Below are 27,123 nucleotides of genomic sequence, written 5' to 3' on the forward strand. Positions count from 1 at the left end.
CTAGGCAACGGCGGAAGTGGAAGGGCCGCGGCCTGCCTCGGAGGGACACCGGACGGGACCGGGAGGCGCCGCCGCCGTTGCTACCGCCCAGCGCAGCCCCACCGAGCCGCCATGGTAAGGGCGAGGGGGGCGGCCCCTTGCCGCTGCCAGCCTCCCGTCCTCGCGCCCCTACTTTCCTCCTGACCGTGCTGCCCCCTCCCATCCCCCCGGTGCCGCACCCCGGCGGCTCCTTCGCCACCCCCGCCCCCCTTCCCCCTCACTGCCACCCCCGCGGTGGCTTCATGGGTGGGCGGCGGGGCGGGTGGGCCTCGCTCGGTGTTCCCCGGGGCGGTGGTGCCCGGGGAGAGGGAGGGGTGGCTTGGCCTGGTGTCGGAGGCGGCGGCGGGGGACGGTGGCCGGGGCTCCAGGGGGCCCGGAGGCGGGCAGGGGGGCGCGGGGCGCCCAGGGCCGTTCGCCTGCTCCCTTGTCCTGTTACTTCCAGGTTTCTGGGCCTGATACCTGGGGTGGTGTTTACAGAGGGAATGCTTCCGCTTTGGACGGTGAATGTTACCGCTTGATGTGCTTGTAAACGGAGTGAGTGAACGAATGCAGCAGCTCTTAAAGGCAATGAGGGCCCAACCTGCTATCGCTGCCGTTCACGAACCCTAAATCATTACCCGTGGTCTGGCATTTCCTCTGGAAGCTGGACCTGCTTGTTAAGGTGCACTAAGATCTAGTGGAATCTGCAAAATACAGGAAGTCAAAGCACAGTCAGCACAGGTAGATGTTGCAGCGGGTTGGGTGCGACTCTTTGGCATGGATGAGAACTTTCCATGTTTCAGAGGAGAGCCTTCAGTTTCTTCAATCATGTAAAACAATCTCCATCTTGTAGTGTGTTTGCTGAATGGATTAGTGTAGCTCCCAAGACCTTTTGATTTCTTTTCTGTATAAAGGGAGGAGATTTCATTAGCTCTGAACAATTGCAGTGACAAAAATGGGACTGAGTGGAGGTCCTGGGCTGCTCCAGCTCTGCCTGGGTGGATATGTAATAACTGAAGAATGTTCAAATGTGTTTAGATTCAAAAAAGAATGACTTAGTACCTGACTGTATATAAAGGCTGGTTAAGCAAGGAAGTGTAATCCTTTATCTTCAAACATAAGAATTTCAAAGGCAGTACCTTATGCTTTCTTCTTCAGAGCTGAAGATCAGGTGATCCTGCTACCTGTATTATGCAGGATAAAGATCATCAGTTTCTGGTGGCAGATGAAGGAAGTTAAAATGAAGGTTTTGCCCCTCTATTCTTGCTGGAAGAAACAAGGTGCTGTACCTGACTTCTGAGTGTGTGAGGTGACAGATTTCAGTGTCTTAAGATACACAATTGAAATAAGTAAGATGCTCCATCGTGTGTGTGTGCGACCTGGCTGCAGAATTTGAAGCTGGGATTCCAACAAACTATCCTAACTGCTGCCATGGCAAAAATCCCCCCAGGAAAAGAGTTCAAGGAAAACAAATAGGTTTCAAGTAAAACAACACAGCTTCTTTTGAGGAGAGGCTATGGAAGCATGCTATAAGAAGAATCCAGTCAAAGTTTATATGTAACTATTACCAGTTTTTTGAAGGAGGTAGAGCACAAATCCTTTAGCTATCTCCTGAGTCTTATAAGCTTCTGCTGTGTTCGTGTTTCACATTGAATCATGGAGACCACTCGATGTAGGAGAAATTTGCTGAGAACTTCCAGCACTATGTGCTAGTCTGTCATGTTGAGTGGACTGTAGGGATGAACCTGCCACTCCATTATTCATGCATCGTGGTGGCTGTGTACACATCTGAAGCTTTGCTCCAACAACATGGTAACTGCAGTGTGATTTCTCTAGGTCCAGTAGGAGTGTGCAAGATGAATCACGGGTTTTGTTTGCAGAAGGCAAATGACCTGTGGTGGTGATTTAAAACTTTACTGACTCTCAGAATTACCTTAACATTATGCAGATGGTGCAATGGCAGCATCCAGTTTCAACTGAATTGCAAACCCAATGTTTAGAGTACTTCCTAGGTCTGTATTTTAGTGGGTATGAAAACACAATGCTGCAATAGAGCATTGAAACACTGACATAGCCCTTTCATTGAAGCCAGCAGCTGGGAGAAGCTGGTGTGATAGAGGATATTTGGTCAAATGCCTTCTTGGTACCATTGGGTTACCACTATCTACCTAGGACAGAGATATGAGCTGTGCCAGCTCAAGGTTGAATTGCTCCTTAGAGCGTCCACAAGTCAGGTGCTTGGTGAAACAGGGCAGGGCAACACATGAAGCTTGAAAACTGCCTGCATGGATGCTGTCTCTTGTGCTAAAAATAAACTGTACTGTTCAGGGCAAAGCAGGACTTGGGAAAGTGAATCTGCTGAGATTCCTGGAATTGTGGGTTGTGAATGGATGGAATCCAGTTGCTCTTTGTAAAATAAATAAGTCTTAATTTCCAGGTTACTTAAACTGTCCTGACCACATGAACAAGTACTTTCTCTGCCATGCAGTTCAAGAAAAGGTGGACTACTTAACCAAAACTTATAATTTGACCATAAATTCACACTGTCTGGTGCAGCACAGGCTGCACATCACCTGGTTACAATTTGTGAGGCAGCTAAAAAGTGCTGAAGCACAGGCAAGGATGTGTGATGCGACACTGAGACTCGATGCACAAACCTCACCTGCTGTTCAGAGTAACTGTTATTTTCAAGGTAAGGGCCATTTGCCTTGGGCAGGCACGTTGCTGCTTGATAAATAACTTGGTTTGATTCTGCCAAAATCATATAAAAATGATTTGTGAAGCTGATCAGCTAAAGGCAGTGCTTTTCCAGCACATGAGCACTGAGCCCATCTATCTTCTCAGCTGATTGTGTCACTTTTGAAACTCTGCCGTTGAGCCTCAGAGCTCAGGGCAGGTTTTCGGTGTCCACAGCAAGTCCTTTGCACCCTATGTCTCCTGAGAAACACTGACTTCAGCTGTTTTGTAGAGTCCATGTTTCATTAGCTAAGTATATGAGGCAAATTCCCAAAATAATCAAGTTAAAGGATATCATTGGGATGGGGAATAGTGCCATTGCAGTGGTGCTTAATCTTGTGGTTTAGTAACAAAGGGAAAATGTTCTCAAGCTGAAGTTGTTCAAACAGGATTTCCTCATATGGTAAACATACATGCTGATGCCTTACTAGTTGACATTTGGGAGTAAAACAAAATGAAAACACAGTTCAACTCTTTTGAATTACTATTTTTAGCCCTTATTGCCGTAGTTGAGTAGAGACATTACTCTCTTTGGGAAAGAGATGTTGCTGTTCTGTCCAATTTCTACTTCTACAGTTGTCAGCCATGCTTTCCATCAATTGACTTTCATGTGTGAAGAAGAGCTGATTAACTTGGGGGCTGGCATGATCCTGCAGGACTCTCCAGTGCTGTGTACTTAGCCAGTTTGGCTTTGGGTAGCTGTATACTTCTGAAGATTCGGATGAGGAGTGCAGGTGTCTGTTTGTTATGCTGCCTGCCATTTGGAGGGATGTCTGGTGTAGTCCAAATGGCTCTTTACTTGACTAAGTAAACTTTGAGAGGTGTTTTGTTGTTTGTTTGGTGTCCTGTCCCCCTTCTGCCCGCTCTTTGAGCTGGCACACGTTGTAGTAGTGCCACCTCAAGTTGAAATGAAAGTGAATGTGTTTCAGTGTCTGCTGAAGAGCTATGAATTTTACTGGAGAAGTGTGAAATTCTGAAAGGTGCCTGTACAGGCAGCATAAGCTGGAGTTTAGGTCTATGTTAAGCCTCATTTTCTTTACCCTGCTTTGATGTTTAAGGGTTCTTTTTCAAAGGATATGATTGCAGAAGTATAAGATAATCAGAACATGATGATCTTCTGGTTTTCTTAATATTGTTTTAAGTAACTGTATTATCATTTCCCACGTTCCTGTTGGTTTATATGAGGAGTCCTGAGAATTTAAAAAGCCTCAACCAAATCATTGTCCTTAATGCACAATATCCACAGTATGTATGTGTTTCAGATCCTCTTCATCCTTTGCCATTTCCAGGAAGAAAGGTAAAAAAAAAACACCTCACTTAAAAACAGGGGACTTAAAATTTGAGCTTCTTTTATGGATGAAACCTGTGTAGTGTGAGGGAGCAGTGAATACATCTGAATAACTTGAGTCATTCCTGAGTTTCCTGCTTTCTCTGACTGGGCTGTAACCCAGTGTTTCCTTGACAATAGGTTGTGTTAATTAAAAAGCTTTTCAAACTTCAACATAAAGATCAAGAATTCAGGCCAGTGCAATGGAAGTGTGGCCTTTGTGAGCTGGAGTATAAACTCACTTTTTTCTTTCTCTCTTTCTTTCATGTAATGCCTTCTTAAATACTCAGTAGTCCTTGAATGAGGTGGCCATGTTGACAGGGATGTGAGAATTACAGAACCATAGAATCTCAAGGGCTGGAAGGGACCTGGAAAGCTCATCCAGTGCAACCCCCCTGCCAGAGCAGCACCACCTAGAGCAGGGCACACAGGAACTTATCCAGCTGGGTTGGAATGTCTCCAGAGAAGGAGCCTCCACAGCCCATCTGGGCAGGCCCTGCCAGGGCTCCCTCACCTCAACAGGGAACAAATTCTTTCTCGTGTTGCTTTGGAACCTCTTCTGTTCCAGCTTGTAGCTGTTGCCCTTTGTCCTATCATTGGACATCATTGAGAAGAGCCTGGCTTCATCCTGCTGTCACCAAATACTGTGAGTGGATACCAGACTGAGAACTGTATCTGAAACTTGCAATGCATTTGGAGAACATTAAGCTGTTGTGACTTACTTGAGCTGAATAATATGGGGCTCCTGTCACCTGGGCCTGACTAAGTGGCCAAAAATGATGTGGTCTGTTGTCCTAAAGCAGGGTGATGGGATACACTTCCAAACAGATTGTCTTGGGAAGTTTGAGCTCTTGCCTGTGTGATAGAGATTTGCTTTTGAAGCTTCCATTGTGGGGCATGAGGGAGAACCATGGTTGAGTAAGTTTTTTAAAGACATTTCCCATTTAGTTGAGCTGAGATGATTTACTGTGGGGAAGAATGCAGTGTACTTGAGGAAGGTGCTTTGTTTGTTTCCTAATTCAAATGTTGTAATTTTCCAGAATAGGTGCTCTCTGGGTAATGCCAAAGGCAGTGGCAATCCAGGCATTTTTCTAAGTTTGGAATGAGGAATTGGAAACAGGATCTACTTCTTACTTGTGCCCAAAATAGGCTTCTATTTGGAATTACTTCTTTTACATTAGGTGGTATCTTGTGCTGTTTCCTAGAGTGTTGGCCCAAGCCTTTGCATCAACAGTAAGATTAATTTTCATGTATCATCTGTGCTGTTCTTTTGCCTCACAATCTTCTTCTAGGGTTTAGAAGGCAAATGTGCAGCGTGCTTTGAGCCCATGGTCTTTGTGCTGATGCTTCCAAGATGGACTGGAGAATTACAGAATGGATTTGCACACACTTGAGTTACCTGGCCGCCCTTCTCATAAATTACCTGCTTTATTCTTGCTATATGCAAATCATACCTTACTGGTTTATATCTCATTGGCATAGCCTGTGGGGTTTTTTTTCAGCACAGGACTGGCTTGGAAGTCTTGACTCTAGGTTAAACCCATGAGAGTGCAAACACTCAAAGTGTTTGCAGCCGTGCTGCAGAGCATGTCCTTGCTGCTGCTGTTTCCCTGAGTACCAAGAGGATGTCCTCTGTGTCTTTTTGTTACAGAAAATGAAGCTGAGTCCTCTCCTGGTGCATTGACTTGGAATTTCAATCACGTCCTTGTTGCAAAGTGGGAGGGTAACTAGCCTGGGTGAAAGCAGAACCCAGGATCTAACAATTTTAGCAGCATCAGCTAGGCAAGACTGAAAAGAGTGCTTAAGTAAGAGGATTTTGTGTGGAGGGAGAAAGGGTTGAGATTGCATTGAAGACATCAGCTTAGTGGTTGCCTTAAGCCACCAATCAAAGCCACCATAAATAAAATACTCTTTATTCTCTGAGGGGAATTTTGTTTGCATTTCTTCAGGTGATACTTTCTATCTTTTCCATTAGACAAACTGCTGAGGTTGAAAGTGATGTGCTGTTACCTGCCTTCCCCAGTTATTTTTTGCTTTGGTAAATATCAGGATTTAAAAAAAGCTTACTGCTAGCAAAGGTGCTTGGTGGCTGGCTGATAGCCTGTGCTTGCAATTTGAGACGAGCTCAAGAAACAAGAGATGGGTCTTTTGGTGAGTTAATTCAAAGGAGGAGAGAGACATGAAATGGAGGAATGAGCTAAAATATCATCTGCATTATGCTGACTGCAGCAGTTAGTAGCTGTATTTATCCACTGAGTCCTGTCACTGTGCAAATTTAGGGGTCATTGCGGAGAGTTTTGGATGTAACACCTAAGAACGAGCGTGATCTTGGCTCAGTATTGACAGTGTCCCACTTGATGGTCAAATAGAACTTTGATATAGCCATTAGTACAGGCAAAGCTATTTCTGAGCTTGGTAAGGTGAAAACTGGCCAAATGGAATAAGTATTAAGTTGAAGGAGAAATCTGACATGGATTGAAAGTGGCATGTGTGTTACATGAAGCACTGCTCCTGCATAAACTGTCTCACTACTGGAAAGTTTTGCAGAACTTACAGGCATTGTTAGATCACTCACTGTCTCTTAACAGTCTTGACTTGAAGGTAGGTCAAATGTGTTCAGAAGCAGCAAGGAAAATGTGAAAAGACAGGCAAGCCTGGGAGTTACAGCAAGGGAAGGAGTTCCAAGGAGCATAAATATCTTGTTGGGTAGAGATGTGATAATCTTAGGGCCTAAACATAGGCAAACCATTAGCTTCCTAGTTTAAAACTTGACATCCTTAGCACTGAATCCCTTGGACAAAACCAAACTGCCTTGCATGCTTTGCAGTGTAGTCAGCAAGGTAAGTCATGCTAGACACAAGCAAAAGGCATATTAACCTACTTCTTTGACCTTTTAGGCGACTGGATAACATTCAGGGATGAGGGCTAATTAGATAACCTCTCTCTCTCTCTCCTCTCTGCCTTGCCAGGCATCCGATTACTTGCCAGAGTTATCTTGTGAATTTACAACCCTGGCTACTAGACTGGAGGAGGCTGGAAAGTGCTGAGTTTGTATATTAATCCTGGCAGCTGTGAGCATGGGGGCTGCTTATCTGGGGTGGGGGGTTCCACAGACAGGCTGATGTAAAGTGTTTTGCTGAGTGTGTTAGTTATGCTGTCAGTAAGCACATCAGTGTTTGTTGTCACCTTGGTAAGAGAAGATATGCCTCTTTTATCAAATGTTTGTGGTGTAACTAACTTCCTATGTAGAAAATATCTAGGCTGCAGTTGAGTGGAAGGAGAACCTGGATCTCTCGGGCCAGACTCAGCTTGCTAAAGTAACTATTTGAAATGGAGACATTTTGTTTTTCTTGCACAATTGAGTAGTTCCTCTTCTGATTCTCTTGTGTCCAGGCTGATTTGAACATGAAACAAGCAGTACATAGAGTGAAAGAAAAGATCATTGAGCATTAACAGGGTTAAAAGAAGGCATCAGAAACAATACATTTGTGGGTATTGAGGGTGACAAATGGCAGTGGTGAACCTCTGCTGTTGTATTTGTATTAATTATGGTTTTAATTAAACAAAGAAGACCTCTGAAGAAATTGGGCAGTCCTTCCCTAGAGACTGATCTAGGTTTGAAGACTGAACTAACCCAGTTAGCCAGTTAGTAGTAAATTTACAGAGAAAGAATGAAGCAATGAAGTGGGAGGATGGGGATGAGAGTGTATTGATCAGCAATTTGGGATACATCTGTAAGGGTTCATGGTAAGAGCTACAGAAACAGAGTCTGCAGAGGTAAGTTGTGTGGCAGCTGTCACAAAAGGGCTTACCAAGTGCAGGAAGAAGATCCTGTGAATGATTTCCTGTTGCAAAGGCAATCATCTTCTGTTTGATTTGAGTCAGAGTGAGCCAGCCAATGGGGCAAGGAGGGTGGTTAGGTGGTAGCTTCACAGTTTTAGAAAGCAAGACTTATTTGCCTGCACACCACCTTAGTATGTGCCAAAGTATTTGTGAACCTACAGAGCATGAGTGCTGTAGAATGCTGACCAGAGTCACGAGGAGATATTGAGAGGCACCTGAAGTTACTTGATGCTTTAAGTAATGCTGAATGGTTCCACTGTCAGTAAAGCTGTCTGGGTGTCTGTCTTTTAGGGTACATGCATCTTTGTGCTTCAGCCAACATCTATTCTGGTAGTGAAACTATTAGGCAGATATTACAGGCTTCCTGCTGAAGTGTTTGCAAAATCAAGACAAGTTCTCCTATTGCAGTGCTGTGCTGTGACAGTTGTTTTCTTCATTTTCCTTAGCTAAGATTTCCTACCTCTAGTTACATATAACAATGTTTTGTGTGAAATCCTTAAATGGGACAAAAATGCACCCTGTTATTAGTCTAAATAAATCTCTTAATGTTAACTGACAAATGTGATCAGTTCTGTAATCAGCTTTCAGTGTCTTTTAATCCCTTTTCTTAAAAGTTAGTGATGCTTTTTTTTCAATCTGGGCATCTTTTCTATATAGCTGTTTTACCACTGTCCCCACTTTACTCTTTCATGTGGGGCTAATAGATTGCATATTCACTTCATGCCATGATTTATTGGTAAAAGACTTTTTACAAAGTTTATGCTTCACAGGAATTCTTGGCACCAGATGAAAGCTGGTAAATTACATTGTCATGTTTAATGACAAGTTTAATAAATAAAACGTTGTTTCTATTACCCAAAAGACAAACACTGATACAGAAATCATTAGTGATTGTGGCCAAAGGTCAAGATGAATAGCCTGTTCCCAGAAAGCCTTGTTGCTGGTCCATCCTGCTCTTCTCTTTCTATATGATGGCTCTTTTCATTAGAGGGGTGACTTAGAATTGCACTGGACTTCATGTAAGTTAAAGCAATAGATGTTAAATTAGTTTTGGAAGTAGTATTTACCATCTCAGCACAGATTCTGGATGTATGCTGAGCCCTGCCCCAGGCTGCCCAGGGAGGATGTGGAGGCTCCTTCTCTGGAGGTCTTCAAAACTCCCCTGGACATGTTCCTGTGTGACCTGATCTAGGTGGGACCTGCTTTGGCAGGGGTGGTTGGACTGGATGATCTCTAAAGGTCCCTTCCAACCCCACCACCTTATGATTCTATGATCCTTACTAAGGAGGAGATGCCTAGGAGAAGTTGTGGGTTTTTTTTCACTGGGTACTATACACCTTTGTAGGTGTGCTAGCAGGAGCAACAATGCATCTAGTTGAAAAATAGCTAAGAGGAGAGTGAATTAGCTGTAGAAGGTATTCCAGGAGGTGCTGGAGACTAAAGCAAACAGAGCATTCCAGTCAAATGGCTTGCACCAGGCTATCAGGGGTTGTTAGGCTTTTTTTTCCCAACAGATTAAAACATTTTAACAAATAGTTTTTCCATGAGGTTGAGCTTCTTAATAAAGTGACACAAGCAGCTCTGGTTTATTTAGAAACTAATGGATGGAAATGTCTTCATGTGTATTATAATTCACCTGATGATTTGTGGAGTTGGACTAGGATGTTGGGTAATATCCAGTGAACAGTGAACAATGCTTATCTCATTTGAGGGTAAGAATGGTAAAGTGGAGTCAAATAAGGTATTGATTGAAAGGATGCTTGAAAGCATCTGTCTAAAGGTAAAGCAACAAAGATTTAGCAAAACACTAATTGCAAGCTTTGAGGTGCTTATTGAGCTTGAAAGGAGGAAAAGATCTCTTTGGTAGTTGCTCCTAAAAGACCACTGTCACTCCTTTAATCTGTCTAGGACTTGCCATAGTTGTGCTGTCAGCTTGAAATGGTGAGAAGTATCCAATACCATCAGCATGCTGGTGGCAGTGAAACTTGAGCTGCCTCATTTGCTCTTCTTCCCACAGATTATTTTAGTTCCACTGCATGAGTCTTTGGAGCAGATGCATAAGTTACTCTCCCCTATAGAACCTCTTTAAAGAAGAGATCCCTTGTGAGGACTTACTTTTCTGAAGTTAGTATGTCTTAAATTTCTGGACCCAGGTAGAACAAAAGCTAATGGATGTTAACTCAGGTTTAGAATAGACCTTTTGACAAGCATGCAGGTGCATTGGTTAGTGTGTACCACACCTAGACTTGTGTCTAGGAAACAACCCATGAATGTGTGTTTTTTCAATCATTAATTGGGACTAGTACTGCTTCTCCACAGCATGCTGCATTGTTTTAGAAGTTACAGAAGAGCAGAAGAAAAGAAATAATGTTCTGCAGAAGAGCATCCCTGAGAAGGATTCACTGACTCAAAGGCTGTGATGTGACTTACACAATTGTTCTCTAAGTAAATACCAGTTACTGGGCAGCTGTAGGAGATGGAGTACAGCAGTTTCTGCTGAAATCTTCCAATTCATCACTTCTTGCTTTTATTTTGAAGTTTAATCCTTCTCCCTTGTAATTCACAGAATGAACACTCTCAGCAATTGGTCTGTTGGTTTGGTCTTGACCACAGTGGTAATGGGACCACAGCAAATTGAGCTAAACATGTTGAACATACAACATGGGAATAAGGATCTGAGATAATAAAAGCCACTGGATCGCATCCTAACCAGCAAAGGCAAAGCTACAAGTAGTTCAAGAGACAAATGGTGTAGTCTGAGTCAGTGTCATGATCTTTTAATAACCTTTGACCTGTTGTTTTATAGCTATCTACAGTGTAGTGTGGTGTCAGCTTTTACTATGTTTGATTGGTTCTTAAATATGCTCTCACTGTTTCTCCCACTAGTACACCTTGCTGTCAGGACGCTGTGATTTAGAAGTACGTTACAAATGAGTTTAGATAGGATCTGTCAGAAGAGTCAAGAGAAAAATAATGCAGAAAAACAGATGACAAGGAGTTTGTGCAGCTGATGTAAACGTCATGAGTGCAGAACCTCTCTGGGATTCATCGCCCATACAGAGTTATTCCCTTTCCCATTTAATATCCTAAAAAGTCCAAGCTGACAGCTGAGAAGGGAATCCTGTGACTTAACATCCTATTGAACTTTTTATTGCACAGGGGTCACAATAATTCAATCCTTTGCTAAACCTTCTAGCAGTAATACTATCCTATTGTCTAATTTGAAAAGGGAATCTTCTGCCTTTTGAGCTCTGGATGTTGGCAAGGATTAAAATGGCAAGCAAGGAGGGGAGCTGTGTATCTGTTTCAATTAGAAAAATATGCAGTGTTTTAGTACCACAAAGCTGAAACATTAGTCAGGCATTCCTGTTGGGAGAACTAACAGGAAATAATGTGATTTACAATCTGGAGTATGTCTGCAACATAAAAGGAAGGGGAAAAAAAAGTTATTTGCTGCTTGTGTACTTTTGGCCATGGATTAATTTATGAAGATATTTTTCTTGTAAACTGACCAGCAACCAAAGCAATCTGATGTGTGATTGCTTCAAATTGCAGAACTTGAGCAAATGTTCTATTTTTGATGCCCCTTCAGGTTTTTATTATATATTTCTGCTTTCTGAAAACTGAGATGCCAGCTTGCACTTCAGATTGGGATAACTCTTCAGATGCCAGTCTTGAGCAAAACCACCGTGTGAAGCAGCTCGAAGACCTTTGTTTTATCTGTTGTAAAATCCAATTGCAAGGTCCTAAGAACTGCAACATTTCAGGGCCAAATGTAGGCAGCATGGGCCAAATAATGAATGTCCTTACTGTATGAGTGTGACTGTTTTACCTTAATCCAAACTACTCAAGTAGTTTTTAGGTCACCCAGTCCTCAGCTGGCATCACAGATGGGTAAGTGGGTAGGTAGCACTTGAGTGGAAGTGTTATATTTGGTTTGCTGGTGGGAAAGACTTGGTGACCCAAGTGGGTTATTTCTCAGAAAGAGCTGAATTAATGAGAAGCTACCACTGCAGTAGCACTGAACTACCTCAGCTGGTTTCTCTTGGTTCAGGAGTTTAGCTCAGGGTAGTGTTAATATAGAAATACAATACAGAAGTGAAACCAGCCTGCTTTTCTTTCCAAAGAAACGCCTGACTCTTTTTATGCTCAGCAATATCATAGTCAAATGAGCAGAACAAAGCTGTGAAGACCAGGGGATGAACCCTTCAGGTCTTTGTGATAAATAGAAGCAAATTCCTGCTGCCTCTAAGGCTGGGAATTCTCAGTGAAATCTTTTACCTCCTTTCAAGTGGGATGGCTTAGCCTTTGAAATGAGTAGAGCTGCAGGTTTATGTAGACTCTCCTTAAAACCCAGTATGTAGGTTAAGTATCAGGTAACCAGTGATGGAGTTATCAAAACTGAGGAATAAAGCCTGTGAATTTCTTTAATTGTACATAGTGAATGCAAGTGTAAAAATCCAATTTAATAAGAAGCACAAAATGCTTGTAGGTGGTAACTTGTCAGCTTGTCTTCTCTTTCTCTAGAGACACTAGCAAGTATAGCTTCTGTGGAGTGTTCCTGGTTCTGCCAGTGACAGTGATGTTTGAAAGGCTTTAGGGATACATCTTGCTTATAATAACCTCATTTATCAGGTGACAATTCTGTGCAAAACATAATGTAAATGTGGTTTATTACCTTGGTCTGGCAGAACATGTTTGGGTGCTGTGAACTGTAACAACTACGTGAGTTCACTTGCAGGTTTGCATAGTCTTGAGTCATCTCTTGTTACCTGGTGTTCTCAGTGTACAGTATCCTGGCCAGGGGACCATTAACGAATACCAGCTCTTCCTGCTCCCCTCAGCCTTGGGAGCTATGTGGTTTAGGGGACACAAGGAGTGGAGTCAAAAGGAAGTTCAGTGCTTTGCCTGTTCTCAGTTTTGCAATTTGCATACTTATCGTAACTTCCTGGGGGATTTTATGTGTGTTTTTTGCATGGAATGACATCTGCCCATACTCAAACTGCAAACAATATTTCTCACAGTGTCAATGGAATTCAAGTGTACAGCTGTGCTTTTGTGCAAGGACACATTTATACAACCATGGGGTTTTTTCAGCACTGTTTGTTTCTATTTGAGCCTCAACACACAGTGCCTAGATGACCAGAAACTTGTGGCTGCTTTGAGAGAGTTTTTCTTTTGGAAGTTAAGCTAAGTACAGTGGAGAGACTGAAGAGAAGAGCAGATGCAGGCAAAGGAAGCTAAACAAACATAACTACTCCTATAGAGATATTCATAACATCTTTCCTGTGGTAGTGCCATGGGAATGTTGTAGCAGATGCTGAAGTGGAGATTCTAGATAGCCAAACATCTTTAGAGGAAACTTATTAAGGAGCTTTCATCTAAGCTAATATTTTCAGTCTTTGGGATTTCTGTGATCTCTAAATCCTGCAGTGACTTGAGCTGTAATAAAACTTCATTTAGAATTTCTGTCTGAACTCCCTACTCCTCCACAGGAGCTCAGTGCTGGATGAAACAGAGGAGTGGTGAAAAACGGCCTCATATCAAGTACACACTAAGCTCATTAAGTCCTGCAACCTCAAAGAACTTGGCTTCCAGAGCAGCCCAGACTGGGAGACAACCTGTCTAATCACCTTCTCAGGGAGCAGGCATTTATAAGCCTCTCCATGTCTAAAGGCAAGAATTCTGTAGAAATGTGTTTATCTGGAGGTCTGTTCAGAAACCACATCTTCAGTGAGCCGTTTTACAAGAGAATTAAGCAAGTGGAAATCCAAAAGAGGTAAAGTAAGGTGGGCCAACTGTAGTGAGGTAGGTGGCATAGATCTTGAGTTCCCAAAGAGCACCTTCTTCTTACATAAGTTGTGTGAAGGCTTTTTGGGATTTTTAAGTGCCACTATTAATGTGCCACTCTCAAAATTGCACTAGTAGTGCATGCCTGGGAGTGTTCAGCCTTATGGAAAATCAGGGAGCATTGTGCTTCTAGTTCTGGCACCTTGGATGTAGTTCCTATCTCTTTGTATGCAAGTACCTACAGCTACTCTATATGCTCTATCTGGGGCAAGAGTCTGGAGCCAAAGGATGTGCTTGCCATAGATCTGGTTTTTAAAACTTCCCATCACTTACAGTGAAAAAAAAACAAACAAAAGTTATAGTAGAATTACCCATTTCATTCTGAAATAGGACATACCAGAGGCATCCAATAGCCCAAGGTACTACTCTGCTCTGTAATCTGTGTGCTTATTGTTGCCTTCTAACTGTGCCAGCATGGATTCATACTGGATTAAAGTGACTGTATAAGCACAGATTTGGGGACAGAAATATGACACAACTTGCCTTTATTAACAATGCTTTAAGAGATCTACTGGCAAGCCATTTAGTTAAATGCTCTGCAAGAACCCTGAAGAGTCCTGCTCCTCAGCCTTGCTTTTACCTCATTGATACCAGAAAAATATATGGTTAGTATGTGAATGTCTTTGTATTGCACACAGCATGTATGCCAGCTGTGTCTGAACCCCTTTAAGAATCTCTGCCTTAAACAGTCCTACTTCTGTCTTTTTACAGCTGTTATTTGAATATATTCTTATAGAAATAGTCAGGCCAAGTTCTTTTGGTTAAGTCATAAAACACTGCAAATGTGGATACTCCTTCATCATATTATTTCCAAGTTGTTGCACTGCAAAACAATCTGGGGTTTCAGCCTTTGTGGTGTTTAACATCACCTTTCCCTAGGCTTTTTTGTCTGTTAAACCATTCCAGCTGGCAGAGAAGGATGGAGCATTTCCCTAAGTGTTCCCACGATATGAAAGTGAGGAGCACGACCTTGTGACCATGTACCAGCTTTCACTTCCTGGATGTAAGAGATAGCAGGAGGTAAAGACAATACTTGGTAAGAAGGATCCCCTGCCTGAGCTTGGCTGCTGGAGCTGGACAGGCATGGGCCATCTAAACAGTACCTTTCTCTGGGGACTGAAAGGTTAGTAGCAAGAACTGAGTAGTTTTCCCTTCCTTATAACATCAAATGAAGTGCTTTCAAACTCTTGTCTGTCACTTTTGGACATGAATATGATGGTAATTCAGTGACTGATTTGGAGGCATTTTCCAAGATAAATGACTTCACTCTGGACTCATTTCAGCCAAGGATTTGCCTGTTACATTATCCAAATGTTTCAAGGGCATGGTGGGGTTTATGGATGTTACTCGAATGCGTCCTCCTTCAATGACAGCAGCTGACTGTCATAAACTCCTGTTCTTGGTGTCTGTGCAACCTGCTTTTCAGGCTGAAGGCTCAGATCTTCAGGAGATTATTGCAGCTATGTGGGAGTTGATATATAAATGTCTGTCGAGTTGGAATATTTTGCAAAGATGGTGTCCTAGAACTCGAATTGCATGAGAAATAAATATATCATCTCCCCAGCCCAGGCTGTCTGACTTGCTGGCTGTAAAATATTTCTCTTCTGCTAGTGCATGAGTAGGACCTTTCACAGAGCAGCTTTCATAAACTGAGAGCTCCCTCCTTTCCTCCATGTTAAGGTATAGCTTATTTGCAGGAAACTTTGCTGCTTGTTTCTCCCTGAGTTGGGAGCTGCTACTTGTATAATGTAATAATGTAACTGCTTTAGTTCTAAAGTCTTTCTTAAATAAAGCTTTTGGAGCTTGGCAGAATGCAACAGTTGGAGAAATCAAAGCTAAGCTGGTTGTATAGGAGTGGCTAGAAATGGCAAAGAAAAAAGGGAGGAGAAACAGCAGTGCAAACAAACTGGCTACGCTTCAGCTGCCTGCTGATCTGCTGGTCAAAGAAATATGTGCAGGTTTTGGGTACTGTTTGTCTTGCAGGAAGGTGTCTGTTTATATCTATTGGTGAGGGGAAGAGCTAAAGGTTGTGTCAAAGGCATAGTTCAGCTCATCAGGTATCTGTGATAATGTCTGTTGCACATTTTCAGATTCTGAAGGCAGGTTTAAGGGGTTTTATGTCAATTGGATATGAGACCAGCTGCATTAAGCCCCTTGGAGTGTGTTGCAGTGATTGCTTGAAATAACTAAAGTCCAGATTTCTCAGAAAAATGCAGACTTTGGTGTGTTTGTTGCAGCAAGAAGGAAATAATGGAGCATACTTTATGTGTTTCGTTCTGTTATTTTTAATAAAGCTGAAGGAGGGAGAGAGCTCTAGCTCTGTGTTGGAACAGAATTTGTCTTGGATAAGAGTTTATCTCAATCTGAATGGCATGTTACAAATGAGGAAGTGTTAAAACTGCTTTGGGAGAGGGAACTTTCAGTTCCCCAAAGCAGATTGAGTTAGCATGGAAAAACAATGCATTAAACATTTACACAACATTGGAAACAGTTGTGAGGTAAGGGCTGGACTCCTTTCCATCAACAACACCATGTAAATTTGACAGCATGACTCCACTTAAAGCTGTGCTCTTAAATCTCCAGTCTAGAATGCTTTTTGCAATACCAAGTCAATAATGTGTGATCAAATGTTGCTAAAATAACTTTGTATTGATAGAAAACGTGCTGCTACTTAGATCTAGAAGCTGTGTCTCCTATCAGAGGAGTCAACAGGCATTGCAGTTGTGGGGTATTTGTGAATGTGATGTATTATCGGTACATCTTGTGATGGAGGGATGTTCTTGTTTCTACAGAGTGACCAGCAGCTGGATTGTGCCTTGGATTTGATGAGGCGTCTGCCTCCACAGCAGATAGAGAAGAATCTCAGTGACCTCATTGACTTGGTGAGTATTGGATGGTCTGTCTGAGTAATGCCTGAGTTGAGGGTGTAATGAACATCTGGTATGTAAGAGCATTTTCTGAAGCATCTTGGAGGTGTGATGATTTGTTTCTGTCCTTGTCTGTTGGCAAGACTGAAGAATACAGCAAGTGCTCCAACAATGTGAGGAATCCAGATGTTTATTTTGGGCAAGCCAGCAGGTACTACTGTGTATGTATGGAACATGCTTTTGGATGAAGGGTCATTAGCAGCTTTCTTGATGGAGTCATCACCAGTTTTAGAGGCTACTATTTGCTAGAAGTAATTTGGAACAGTTCATACAAGGTTGATGTGTCTCCTTTGATTTAAGGCCAGAACTTCCAAACCCCCTTGCTTTCTAACTCTCACCAAGAGTGGGAGGTGAGATGCAGCTGGGTAAGGACTATGGAATAAGGACTCAATAACAACAAAGTTGTTTGCAAGCAGATATTCTTGATGAATGGGAGATATCTCCACCAAGCATACATAACTAAGTTAAATAACAACCCCCTATTTAACACAATTTCCAAAGTGATGATCAGATTTATCACATTCCCTCCCCAACACTCACAAATCATGTCATAATTTCAGTGATTTTAGTTTCTTCAGATTGCCACTTCCACAGTGCCCTACTGCCATCCACCATCCATTTAATGTCCTTGATTTTCACTTAGGTGGTTCTTCATCTTCTGGTCTTTCTTCATCTTCCTCATAGTGTTTGCCAAGTGACCCTTCATGGTTTGATTCCTCTGTCGTAGCGAGATGACCTTTAGCCATGGATATGATGTTTGGCAAACTATAAAATAGGTGGTTGATACAATAACTGTTGTTACTTTTAGTTTCTCTATAACTATTGATTTATGTTTCATACAATCACAGTATACTCTTATTTATCTTTAGTTTTCCTGTGACTATTGATTTGTCTTCACTGGGTTTCCTATAACTATTGATTTGTGTTTTACAGTGTGCACTCATTTAGCAGCACTCCTTCCTTCATTCCTCCACCTCATATGTGTGTATTGTCTACTGGTAATCACAGAATCTTAAGGGTTGGAAGGGATCTCAAAAGACTATCTAGTCCAACCCCCCTGTGCAGTAGGTGCAACAGATGTGCTACAGCACATGTATCAAAGATGTTACTGACAGCACCTACATCTGTTTCTATATCAGGTATTCTGCAGTCCAGTGAATGTCCAAAAAAGCCCAATCTTGGCTAACCATCATCTGCCTGACATGGTTTTTTTTTTTCCACTTTCCCCCCAAAACATTTGTTTTCCTTCTATAAACTGCTAGTGAAGAAAACTAACCTAAGAAGGATGTGTATGCTCATTACACAGAGGATTTTTGTTGCATGTCCTGTGATGTGCAATTGGGCTACAACAGGCCAGCAAAGTGTGAGCTGTCGTTTAAAACAGTGTGGGGCACAGTTGTCTCAAAGTATTACTGAAAAATGTGTTTGATCTGTATAGAATCTACTGTTTGGATGACTGGGAAAACTTATTTCTCTTGTCCAGTCTAAATAGAAGCTTAGATCAGAAATAAGCCTCATACCTGTTTGCAGAGAAAGGAAATTGCCTCTAACAGAGCTGTTAAAGCTTTGAATTAAGCCTTTCCTCTTATCTGTAGTGGAAACTACATTCCTTTTCTGTGGCAAGTCTGAATTTTATACCTGATGCTGGCAAACCTTTTCTGAGAGAGCCTACAAATCTGATGTTTCTGTACATAGCAGCTATTTGAACTTGTGCCTCTTCGTTGCATTGTTGAAATTGTCTGAGCTTTTTGTCACCTTTGTGTGCGGAAGAGCAGCTGCTTACAAGGTAAAAGTTTAGTTGAGGGGATCTGTTGGTAAGAGGAATTGAACCTGCTGTTAGCCACTTGGGAAGAGACAAGAGTCAAAAAGCTGTGGCTGTCTTAAATTTATCAAACTCTTCTTAGTTGCTGCTTTTAGTTACACAAGCCAAGGTACCCGTGGATCAGGGAAGAAATGATTCCCTGCAGGAAGGGATTATTTCCCTTCCTTGAAACCATTTAGTAACAGGCTACATCTGCCACCAAAACTATTGGCAGCCTAAAGCATCATTTTTGTGGCTGTTGCCAGAGGTGGGACACTAAATAACAAAGTAATGGATACGATCTGGTGTGACATTGTTTTTCTGATGAAATTTGGAGGAGTGAATGGTTGTCAGGGGTTGAACAGCTCCAAGGATCATTCAAAACCATGAGTTGTTTGGGAAGTTATGATAGGCTTGACTGTGTAATTGGTATGAGGGTTTTGTTTTTTTTAATGACTCAGAAAATTGCTGGTTACCTCTAAATGTTGGAATGACTTTTAGATGGTGCTCATTAGTGCTCTATATGCTTTCCGTCAGCAACACGCTCGCTGGGCTTCTTTTCATATTGAAAGTGTAACATGAAACGGACCAGTTTGAATGATGGCTGTTAGAAGGAGAGTCTGTGTGATTCCCACACTAGGCAATGCAGTCCTTTCTCTGGGATAAAGATGAAATAATTTGTTGAAATCCAGTATGTTTTCTTTATTGAGACATCTGTAGACCTCTTCTGCAGCCACTTGCAGTCTGACCTCCACAAGAGTCTACACTCTAACTAGAGAAGAGCAGTGCATACAGTTTTGGAACTGTAATAGTTCCAAAAACATCATAAGCCAGACTCAAGCAAGTAGTTTTTTGACCTTTTTTTGGCAAGTTTCATCCAGATCTTTACAGCTGATGTTTTAACTCTGTTTCCTGTACCATTACCAGACAATAACCTGCTTGAAGTAAAAGGTCAGACTCCAAATGCATGACAAGCATGAGCAGGTTCATTAAACTTGGGACAAAATTACAAAAGGTGGCACCTTGTTTTCTACTTCCTTTTGAACTTGGTTTCCTTGCTTCATTACACTGGCATGCTGGAGTAAATGTGAAGCAGAAGCCCACATCTTTGTGGTGGTTTGTTGTTAAGTCAGCTTGTAGCTCAGCTTGCTGTAGTCTTTTCATATGAGTTGATCTCCAGGCTGATGAGTGTGGCTGCTCTTGTGATGCTTACTTAAGAGCCACTGGAAGGAGATGACAATAACTTAGGGTGTCTTTGTATGTAAAAAGTATTTTCTAAAACTAATATAGTGAAAAACTAAGATGTCCTTCACAGGCTTGTGTTCATGCTGGGAAGGGTAACTGCTCTCAGGTCCCTCTTAATCTGTCAAAGCTGTGCTTTGCTGTTACTTTTTAATCAGACTGTCTTGGTGCCAATATGAGTCCATATGTTCGAGACTGTACATTACTGCCCCCAAGTGTTGGACTGACAAGAGAAAGGGTCCAAACTTGAACATGAATTAAATGGTGGGTGGAAGAAGAGAATTTTTGGGTCACTGGCCCTCATCAGACCAGACACTTTGCATTCATTAGTAGAACAGTTTGTAGTTTGCCCTTTTACCACATCTGTTGTTGCATTTTTCAGAGTGCCAAGTCCTCAATTAAAGTTCATTAGAGACCTTGTCAATCATAGGACTCCAGAAGTCTTGCCTGAAAGAAGCTGTGCTTGGTGCTGGTAATGTGCCTTGGCATGGAATGGAATTCAGTCATTATTTGTAAATAGACTACTTGGAGGCCATCAAAAAGGTACAAGAGGACTTCTCAATCTCTACAAAAGAGTTTAGTGTAGACCCATAACTTTTTAAGGACAACTAATTTGAATTACAGCAGTTTTCCACGTAGCTCCTCTGGAAACTGTGATAACTGCAACTTCAGAGCACCTGCCTGTCAAGACAAATCCAAGCTGTAAAAGCTCCCATAGAGGAGCACTAAAGGTGATTGCACTGCTCATAAATGGATTTGTCATGAGGAGAGGCCAAGTGATAGTGCTTGAATGTTAATGCAGGTTTTAATTGCATAGCATAAATACTGCCTCACTTCCTTATTGTCCAGAAGTTGCTGCTGTTGATACACTATCCTTCTTGTAGAAGGCAGCTGGGAATCTCATCTCATTGCTTACTGAAAGCAGTATATTAAGGGTGTTTTCTGGATGGAAATGCTTCTTGGTATCAGTTATAGTCAGTGTCTTGTTTTGGCTCATGAAAATCACACAGTGGCAGGAAGTAAGGCTGGTAAAGCTCACTTCTGAGTGGCTCAACTGAAAGGGATAGTTGAGAGTTGTTCTGCTTCCTTTCCCTTAAGTTGTACAATAAGTCAGTCCCTGTGTACTTTTAGCTGTGTCTTTTCTGAGAGAAACCCCAAAGAAGACATCAACTTTCAGGTTGTGCTGCTGTGGAGGATCTCTTCCTAGGATGCCTTGACAGGAGACATAAGAAGGTACATAAGAGATAGCTGAGATCAGAATACTTTTAGGGTTTTTTTGGCAAGACATCTCCACTGATGTGTCTTAGAGGGTGCATGTCTGGGAAAAGTGGAAGTTGGATTTATTGGCCATGTGCAGCAAATAAGGGATCTGTGACATGATTGCTGTGATGACTTTGACTTGAATATGGAAGCTGATGTGATCTCAGTCTTGGTGAAAGTTAAGCAGGTTCCTTTTGCAAGTACAGATTTCCTGCTGAGTGTTTAATTTGGATGTTTGCCTGTGTGTATATAATATTAATTAGATGAAAAATCTAGCTGACTCAGAAAAATCAGATGGCTGGCATAAAGTGGGGATGGAGAATCAGCCTTACAAAACTGGCTTGCAGAAGGGACAAGTGGACTTGCCAAGAGAGTGGAGTTTGCTCACAGAAGCAAGTTTCTTCCTCTCTTTGCCAGTAAGACTGATATTCAAATAATACTCAACTTATTCCCCAAAGCTATGCTGCCATGGAAGGAGAGCTAGAGTTCTTTATAGATATAGCAGTCAGTAACTTTACTGGTTATTTTTCAAGGCTCTGTTTGCAATTATAGGTCTGGGAGGTGATCATCTGTGCTTTCTCATCACAGGAGAATGCTTAAACATTTTTAGCAGCATGTGTTACTTTCTAAAAAAGTCTTAAAATGATGGATTTGAAAATGTATAAGCTTAAGATTTTGAAATATGTGAAGAATATTGAGGACCTTTCTTCATGCAGCTAGTGTCCCTTGTGGGCAAGTCTCAAAGCTGCTTGTCTGCCTTTCCTAACTGAAGATATATGAAGCTAGAGAATTTATCCCCAGGCAAACTGCATTGCTTGGTCTGCACAGACCATAAAGAACATGAGAATGTGACTGAAAGTTTTTGTATTTTGAGTCCAAGACACTAAGCAGTATGCAGTATTGAGGAGAAAGATAAAATAATTGAATGCAGATGTTCAGCTGAATATCTAGTGAGGGTGGAAGATGTGTTAAAAAACAAAACTCAGACCCAAGGAAGACATAAAATGGAAATAGTGGAAGCAGAACTGCACTGACAGCCTCACAGCCTCAAAGATGAGATTTTAACCTGCTGTTCTTCCTGGACTTGTAGACTTGTGTGATAGGCTCTAAGACACCAGCAGCCAGACAGGTTTCTAATGCCAGGATTATTGGCTAAAGAAAAAGGACTCTGCCTCTCTGGATAAGTTTACAGTTTGTGGAGAGGCAGTTTTCTATTTGGTGAGTAGCTGTAAGTAGGAGCTTTTCCAGCTAGAAAAGATTACCTCTGGATATCTTGATAGTAACGGGAGATAGCAATTAATATATGCAAATTGCTAATGTGATGCTTGGCTTAGGGCTAGCAACCCCACTTACTTACATGAGACTGTAAAAGGGAATTTTGCTTCTGGCTTCATAATCACTTACTCTTTTAAAGCTGAAACTGTGCCTTTTTTTCCTCCAGCCTCCTGCCACTGCATTCCTGGTGTCAGAGACCCTTAAAATACCTGTTTAAACTATCTTGCTGGAGGAGTGTGAATGAGGATCAGTTGGTGAACTTGAATCCCAATTAGCAACCTATCTAACCTCTTCTAAAGATGATAAAAGCTAGGATGTAGGAACATTGCTGAAGAGAGTATGCCTTTGCCTGTCCCATACCTGTTACTGGTTATCTCCAGCACTAGCTGGGCTCTTGACACAAATAGTCAAGACTTCCCAAGATACTGATACACTGTGATGGCTCATGGGACTCGTGACTGGTAATGAGATACAGAAGCCTTCACCTGCAGGTCACTAGTCAAAGTCTAGGGCACTCAAGTTGTACTTGCCAGATGGCTGGCTTTTGTTTCTCAGTAAGCTGCAGAGTGGTGAATCCAGCACAAGTCCTATTGTATCCAGCAAATCATGGGAAGAGTGCCAGGGATCCTGTTTTATGCACGAGAGTCAGCTTTGAGTTTTAAAGATGCCGTTCCTCAAGCTGATTTAAGCAATTCTATCCTTAATGTTAACGTTTGTGCTGTGACATTAGCTGACCAGACAAACTTGGGTCTGCAACCTTGTTAATGTTTGCCTTTTTTTCCAGAAAAGTCGACTGATTTTGATTTTGTTTTTGCTAATTCTTCCAGTACTGGAATTCAGTGCAAAGACATGAATAAATCCGAGCTGTTCCCAGTATCAATTACATCTGGTCTTGAACACAAAAGTCCATTTAAGTGTCATTTAATAAACAAAGCTTGAAGAATATGTGGCCCTTGGACATTTGATGGATCAAATTAAAGTTTAGCAATGTGTGGATTTGTGGGAGTGACTTTACTGGTGGTTTTAGGTCCGAGATGAGTGGAGCCAGGCTTCCTTCTTGAGTTTCCACAACATCCGTTAGGCTATGGCAGTGTTCTGCAGGAACAGGAAATTCTGAGGCTGAGGAATGACTCAGAGAAATTATAATAATATTTTATTTGATGCTGCCTCAGAGGGGAAGAATCTGAGCTGAAGAGGCGGGTTGTGTGCCAGAATGGTTGTTTTGCAGGAGCGCTGGGTAACTTCCGTGGGCTCTTTTTTTGCATTCAGGTGATTTCCCCAAGTGATGTGGGCAGTGGTTTTTGTCCACTTCTGTAATGATGTAAATTGCCTTAAAAAGAGAAAAGCCAGGTCTTAAGAGTTCACATGTAATTAAAATATTTGATTTCCTGTTTGGATGTAGCTTTGAATGAAAAACTCCTCTAGCTGCATGCATGGTCAGATACCTGCATGGTACAGATGCAAATTCAAAAGACAAATAGATCTGAATGACTTCTTGAAGCTTTTGAAGCCTTGTCTTCCTTCTGGTTCTTTAAGGAAAAAAAAAGTATTTCATCTTTGGTGCTAAATGCAGGAAAGTTATTTTCCAGTGTGTAAGGTTCCTGTGGAGTTCAGTACATGCTGACCTCTGAATAAACATGGAAAAAGGCTGTTTGCAAGGATAGGACCTTACACTAGCAATACTGCTGTTCCAATTATAAACATGATTCATTTCAGTCAAGGCTGTAGAAGAAAACAACCACCTTAATGTGCTCCAACTGAGTGGCTAATAAGCCTAAATATTAACAGTCCTGATATGTAAAGTGAGGAATTTAATGCAATTCAACCAGTATGATTAAAGCAAGGATGGGGAGTGCACGTAGAATATACAGAGCTGAAGTACTACTCCTGTTTCCTCTACACTTCTTTAGCTGCTTGTTAGTAATACTTTAAGAAATAAATCAGAAACAATGGTTTAGTTGATAACAAGTTCCTTTAACCAAGAGGCAAGTCAAGAAGGAATGATTATTAAGCTAGCTACTCCAAAAAGTGTACAGTTTCAGCTTTGGCACAAGTGATTATTTGTCTTGATAGCAGAGCAGTTGACTTAATTAAAACACTGTCCACATACCTGGCTTGCTGGGATGGAGAATACTGTTACATGAGACAACAGAATCCTTGTTCAACACGCAGGAGAGTATGCTTAACTCACCTCAGTTTTTCTTTCCTCTGGACTACGTGTTCATTGTCTTTCTGCTTGGAAAGGAAAAAGAAAATCCTGCAAACAGTGCCCTGTTGCATGGTGTGTGCTTCTGAATGATGCTGCTGTTCAGTCCCAGGCTGAACAGCCAGTCTGGACCCCCAGAGATTCTTCTTTTTCTCTTCTAATTTACATTGAGGGTGGTCTCACTCTGTGGCTATACATACACCACAACAGATGATTGAGTGCTTATTTGTGGAAACATGGGTGCGTTAGGGTTTAGATTTAAATGAATGATGGCCTTTAGCTAAAGATACAAGGTTAACATTGTATTCTACAGTTGACCTTCCACTGCTTAGAGTGGGGAAAAACTTGTGTTGAGATAAAGATGGAACCCCAGTCATTGCTTATGAAACAATCCTCCTAGTTTCAGTGTTTTCATCACAGTGACACTTATTTATAGTACAGTGATGAATTGAACAAAACCAATGCTTTGGCATTTCAATATTTGTCCTGAGGAGTAGGATAATTTTTGCTTTTCTAAATTGAAGTAAAAATTCCCTCTATAATGACTGCTGGAGACATTCACTCATCCATCTAAGTACATTTTGGTGTGTCAGTTAACATAGAACAAGCTAACAAGAAACATTAATGGTGCAAATGCACTGTTTCAGACTGAAATCTCAGGTTGGTCTCCTAAGTAGAGTTATCTTTGGTGGGATCAGAAGATCTTGGTGTTTTCTTGCCAAAAATAAACTGAATTCTGCAAGAGTCTGAATGTACACACGTAATTTAAGTGCTCTAGGAAGGTTCAATACTTGACATGGAGAAGAATTTAAAGCAAGGTGTTTGTATAATGTGAAGTAATTGCTTGGTGCTTGTTTTTTAGCAGCTAGCTTAGCCTGGCTGTGCCAAATATTGCCATGTTCTGAAATGGAAAGGACTTAAATTCAGAAGGCATCAAATAGTCTCATGAATATGTAGCTGAAGTGTTTAAAGCTGCAAATTACTTTGTTCAAATTACTGCGTTTCCCTTGTAAGCAGCTTCCTAGGGTAGAAGAGGAAGATCAGTATGCATAAATCTTGGGAATTGGTTCTTAGCAAGGAAGTACACCAGCTGTTGAAAGCTGATGTAACAAATGATACAAAAATTATTCTCTTGCAGTGACTGTGGCACACTTGGATGTTTTTCTGACAATTAGAATTACATGAGTAGTTCCATCAGCTGGAATATCTCCTTTTTATAAACACTGTTGAAAGTTTCTAATACTTCTGAAGTAGATGAGTGAGTGTTCTCCCTTGTTTTATTCTGAGAGAGGGAGAAATGAATGTATTGCCTGGAGTCCTGTAGTGTCTGTACCAAAGAGACAATGGATATCTAGCATGCTGTTACAATGGAGTATGTAGCATTGTGTTCTAGTAAGTGTGTGATATAATACACTCACTGTTATGGCTGTAAGACTAGCCACAGCTCTTAGGAACTGGCAAAGTGACTGTGCTCATGAATATCTGTTACCAAGTCATCCAGAGATAAGTTTAGTCCAATATTACTGTGTGGAAATCAAATGCATTGCATCTTAAAAACAAAGTGTTCAGAGTTCCTTCTGGTGAAGAAGAGACAGTGCTCTCCCACAAAGCAGGGTGGCCATGTGCATGTGCAAAAGAGCATGTGCTATTTTGAGGAGGAAGTTAAAGCTAGAAGTTATTTGTGCTGCTTTTTGTGAGGGCTGTAAATTCAGCTGGTTTTAGAAGCTTTTCTGCAGGGGAATCGACTCCTTCTTGAGCTTGAGGTTTCTTTTGAAAATGCCTTGTGTGTATACAGGAGTTCTTAAAGAATTGGAGAGCAAGAGCTCTCTTGCTTCTTTACTGCACATGTAGCACAGGGCTTTTCCCAAAGATATAGAAACAGTCTGGGACAAACACCCATTTTTCTCTGAATCGTGTTTTCATCACTATGATTCACTTGAAGTGCTCGTCACAGTGAGTCTGTTCCTACACACTTACCTCTCTGCTGATGGGCTGCAGGCCAAGGAGCAGCTGAGGAGAAGGAATAGATATATTCAGCTGGTCACTTTTAGGAATGACATGGAGCATAGCTCTTAATGATGAGGTGCTTTGGGTCTTGTTTGTGTGTGCATCTGAAGTTGAAGCAGTCATCTCGAGTTGCTCTCTGCCTCAAGAGTCAACCAAAAATTATTAGCTAGTGGCGAAGTGAAGGAAGAGACAAAGTGGAACCAGATGGGCTCGTGAACACAGATACAGTTTGCTTCACTTGTGCCACATCCCTGCTGATTTCTATCAGCTCTGTGGAGTATTAGAGTTGTCTGTTTGCAGAAAGAGTAAAGATTTTTCTATAAGCTGCCTTATTTCCTGTCTGCTTTTATTTACTCAGTGAATGCTTAATGGATTTGAGGTTGCTCCAGCCAGGTCGCTGTGTATCAAATGATGAACTCCTATGAGAAGCAGCTAAGTTTATATAATACTTGACTGCCCTGCTCTCTAGCCTCTTCAGTTATCACTCCTTACCACATTACAGTGTACATAAACCAAAGCAAAAGCTCTCAAACTAAGGTTTCAGCTTTTTCAGCACTGTTGTTAACTTTACCAACCATTTCTTGGTTTTCTTGGTGTGTTTGTGTGGTGATTGTGTGGGCTGGGTGTTGAT

At 41.7% G+C, this 27,123-nt stretch overlaps 1 protein-coding gene across 3 annotated transcripts in view; it reads left to right on the top strand.

Moving 5' to 3' along the window:
• CAPZB (capping actin protein of muscle Z-line subunit beta) overlaps nt 1-27,123 on the top strand; it is a 60,800-nt gene continuing 33,677 nt past the window's right edge. For 2 of the 3 annotated variants that reach the window (XM_062013196.1, XM_062013195.1), the window contains exons 1-2: nt 1-114; nt 16,567-16,656. In XM_062013196.1, the coding sequence (XP_061869180.1) occupies nt 112-114; nt 16,567-16,656 (93 nt within the window). In that variant the 5' untranslated portion in view covers nt 1-111. Of the gene's footprint in view, nt 115-16,548; nt 16,657-27,123 lie in introns of those variants that run through there. The other variant, XM_062013194.1, reaches the window with a different exon arrangement.

The sequence above is a fragment of the Colius striatus genome, chromosome 21 (genome assembly GCF_028858725.1).
Source record: "Colius striatus isolate bColStr4 chromosome 21, bColStr4.1.hap1, whole genome shotgun sequence".
Classification (NCBI taxonomy): domain Eukaryota; kingdom Metazoa; phylum Chordata; class Aves; order Coliiformes; family Coliidae; genus Colius; species Colius striatus.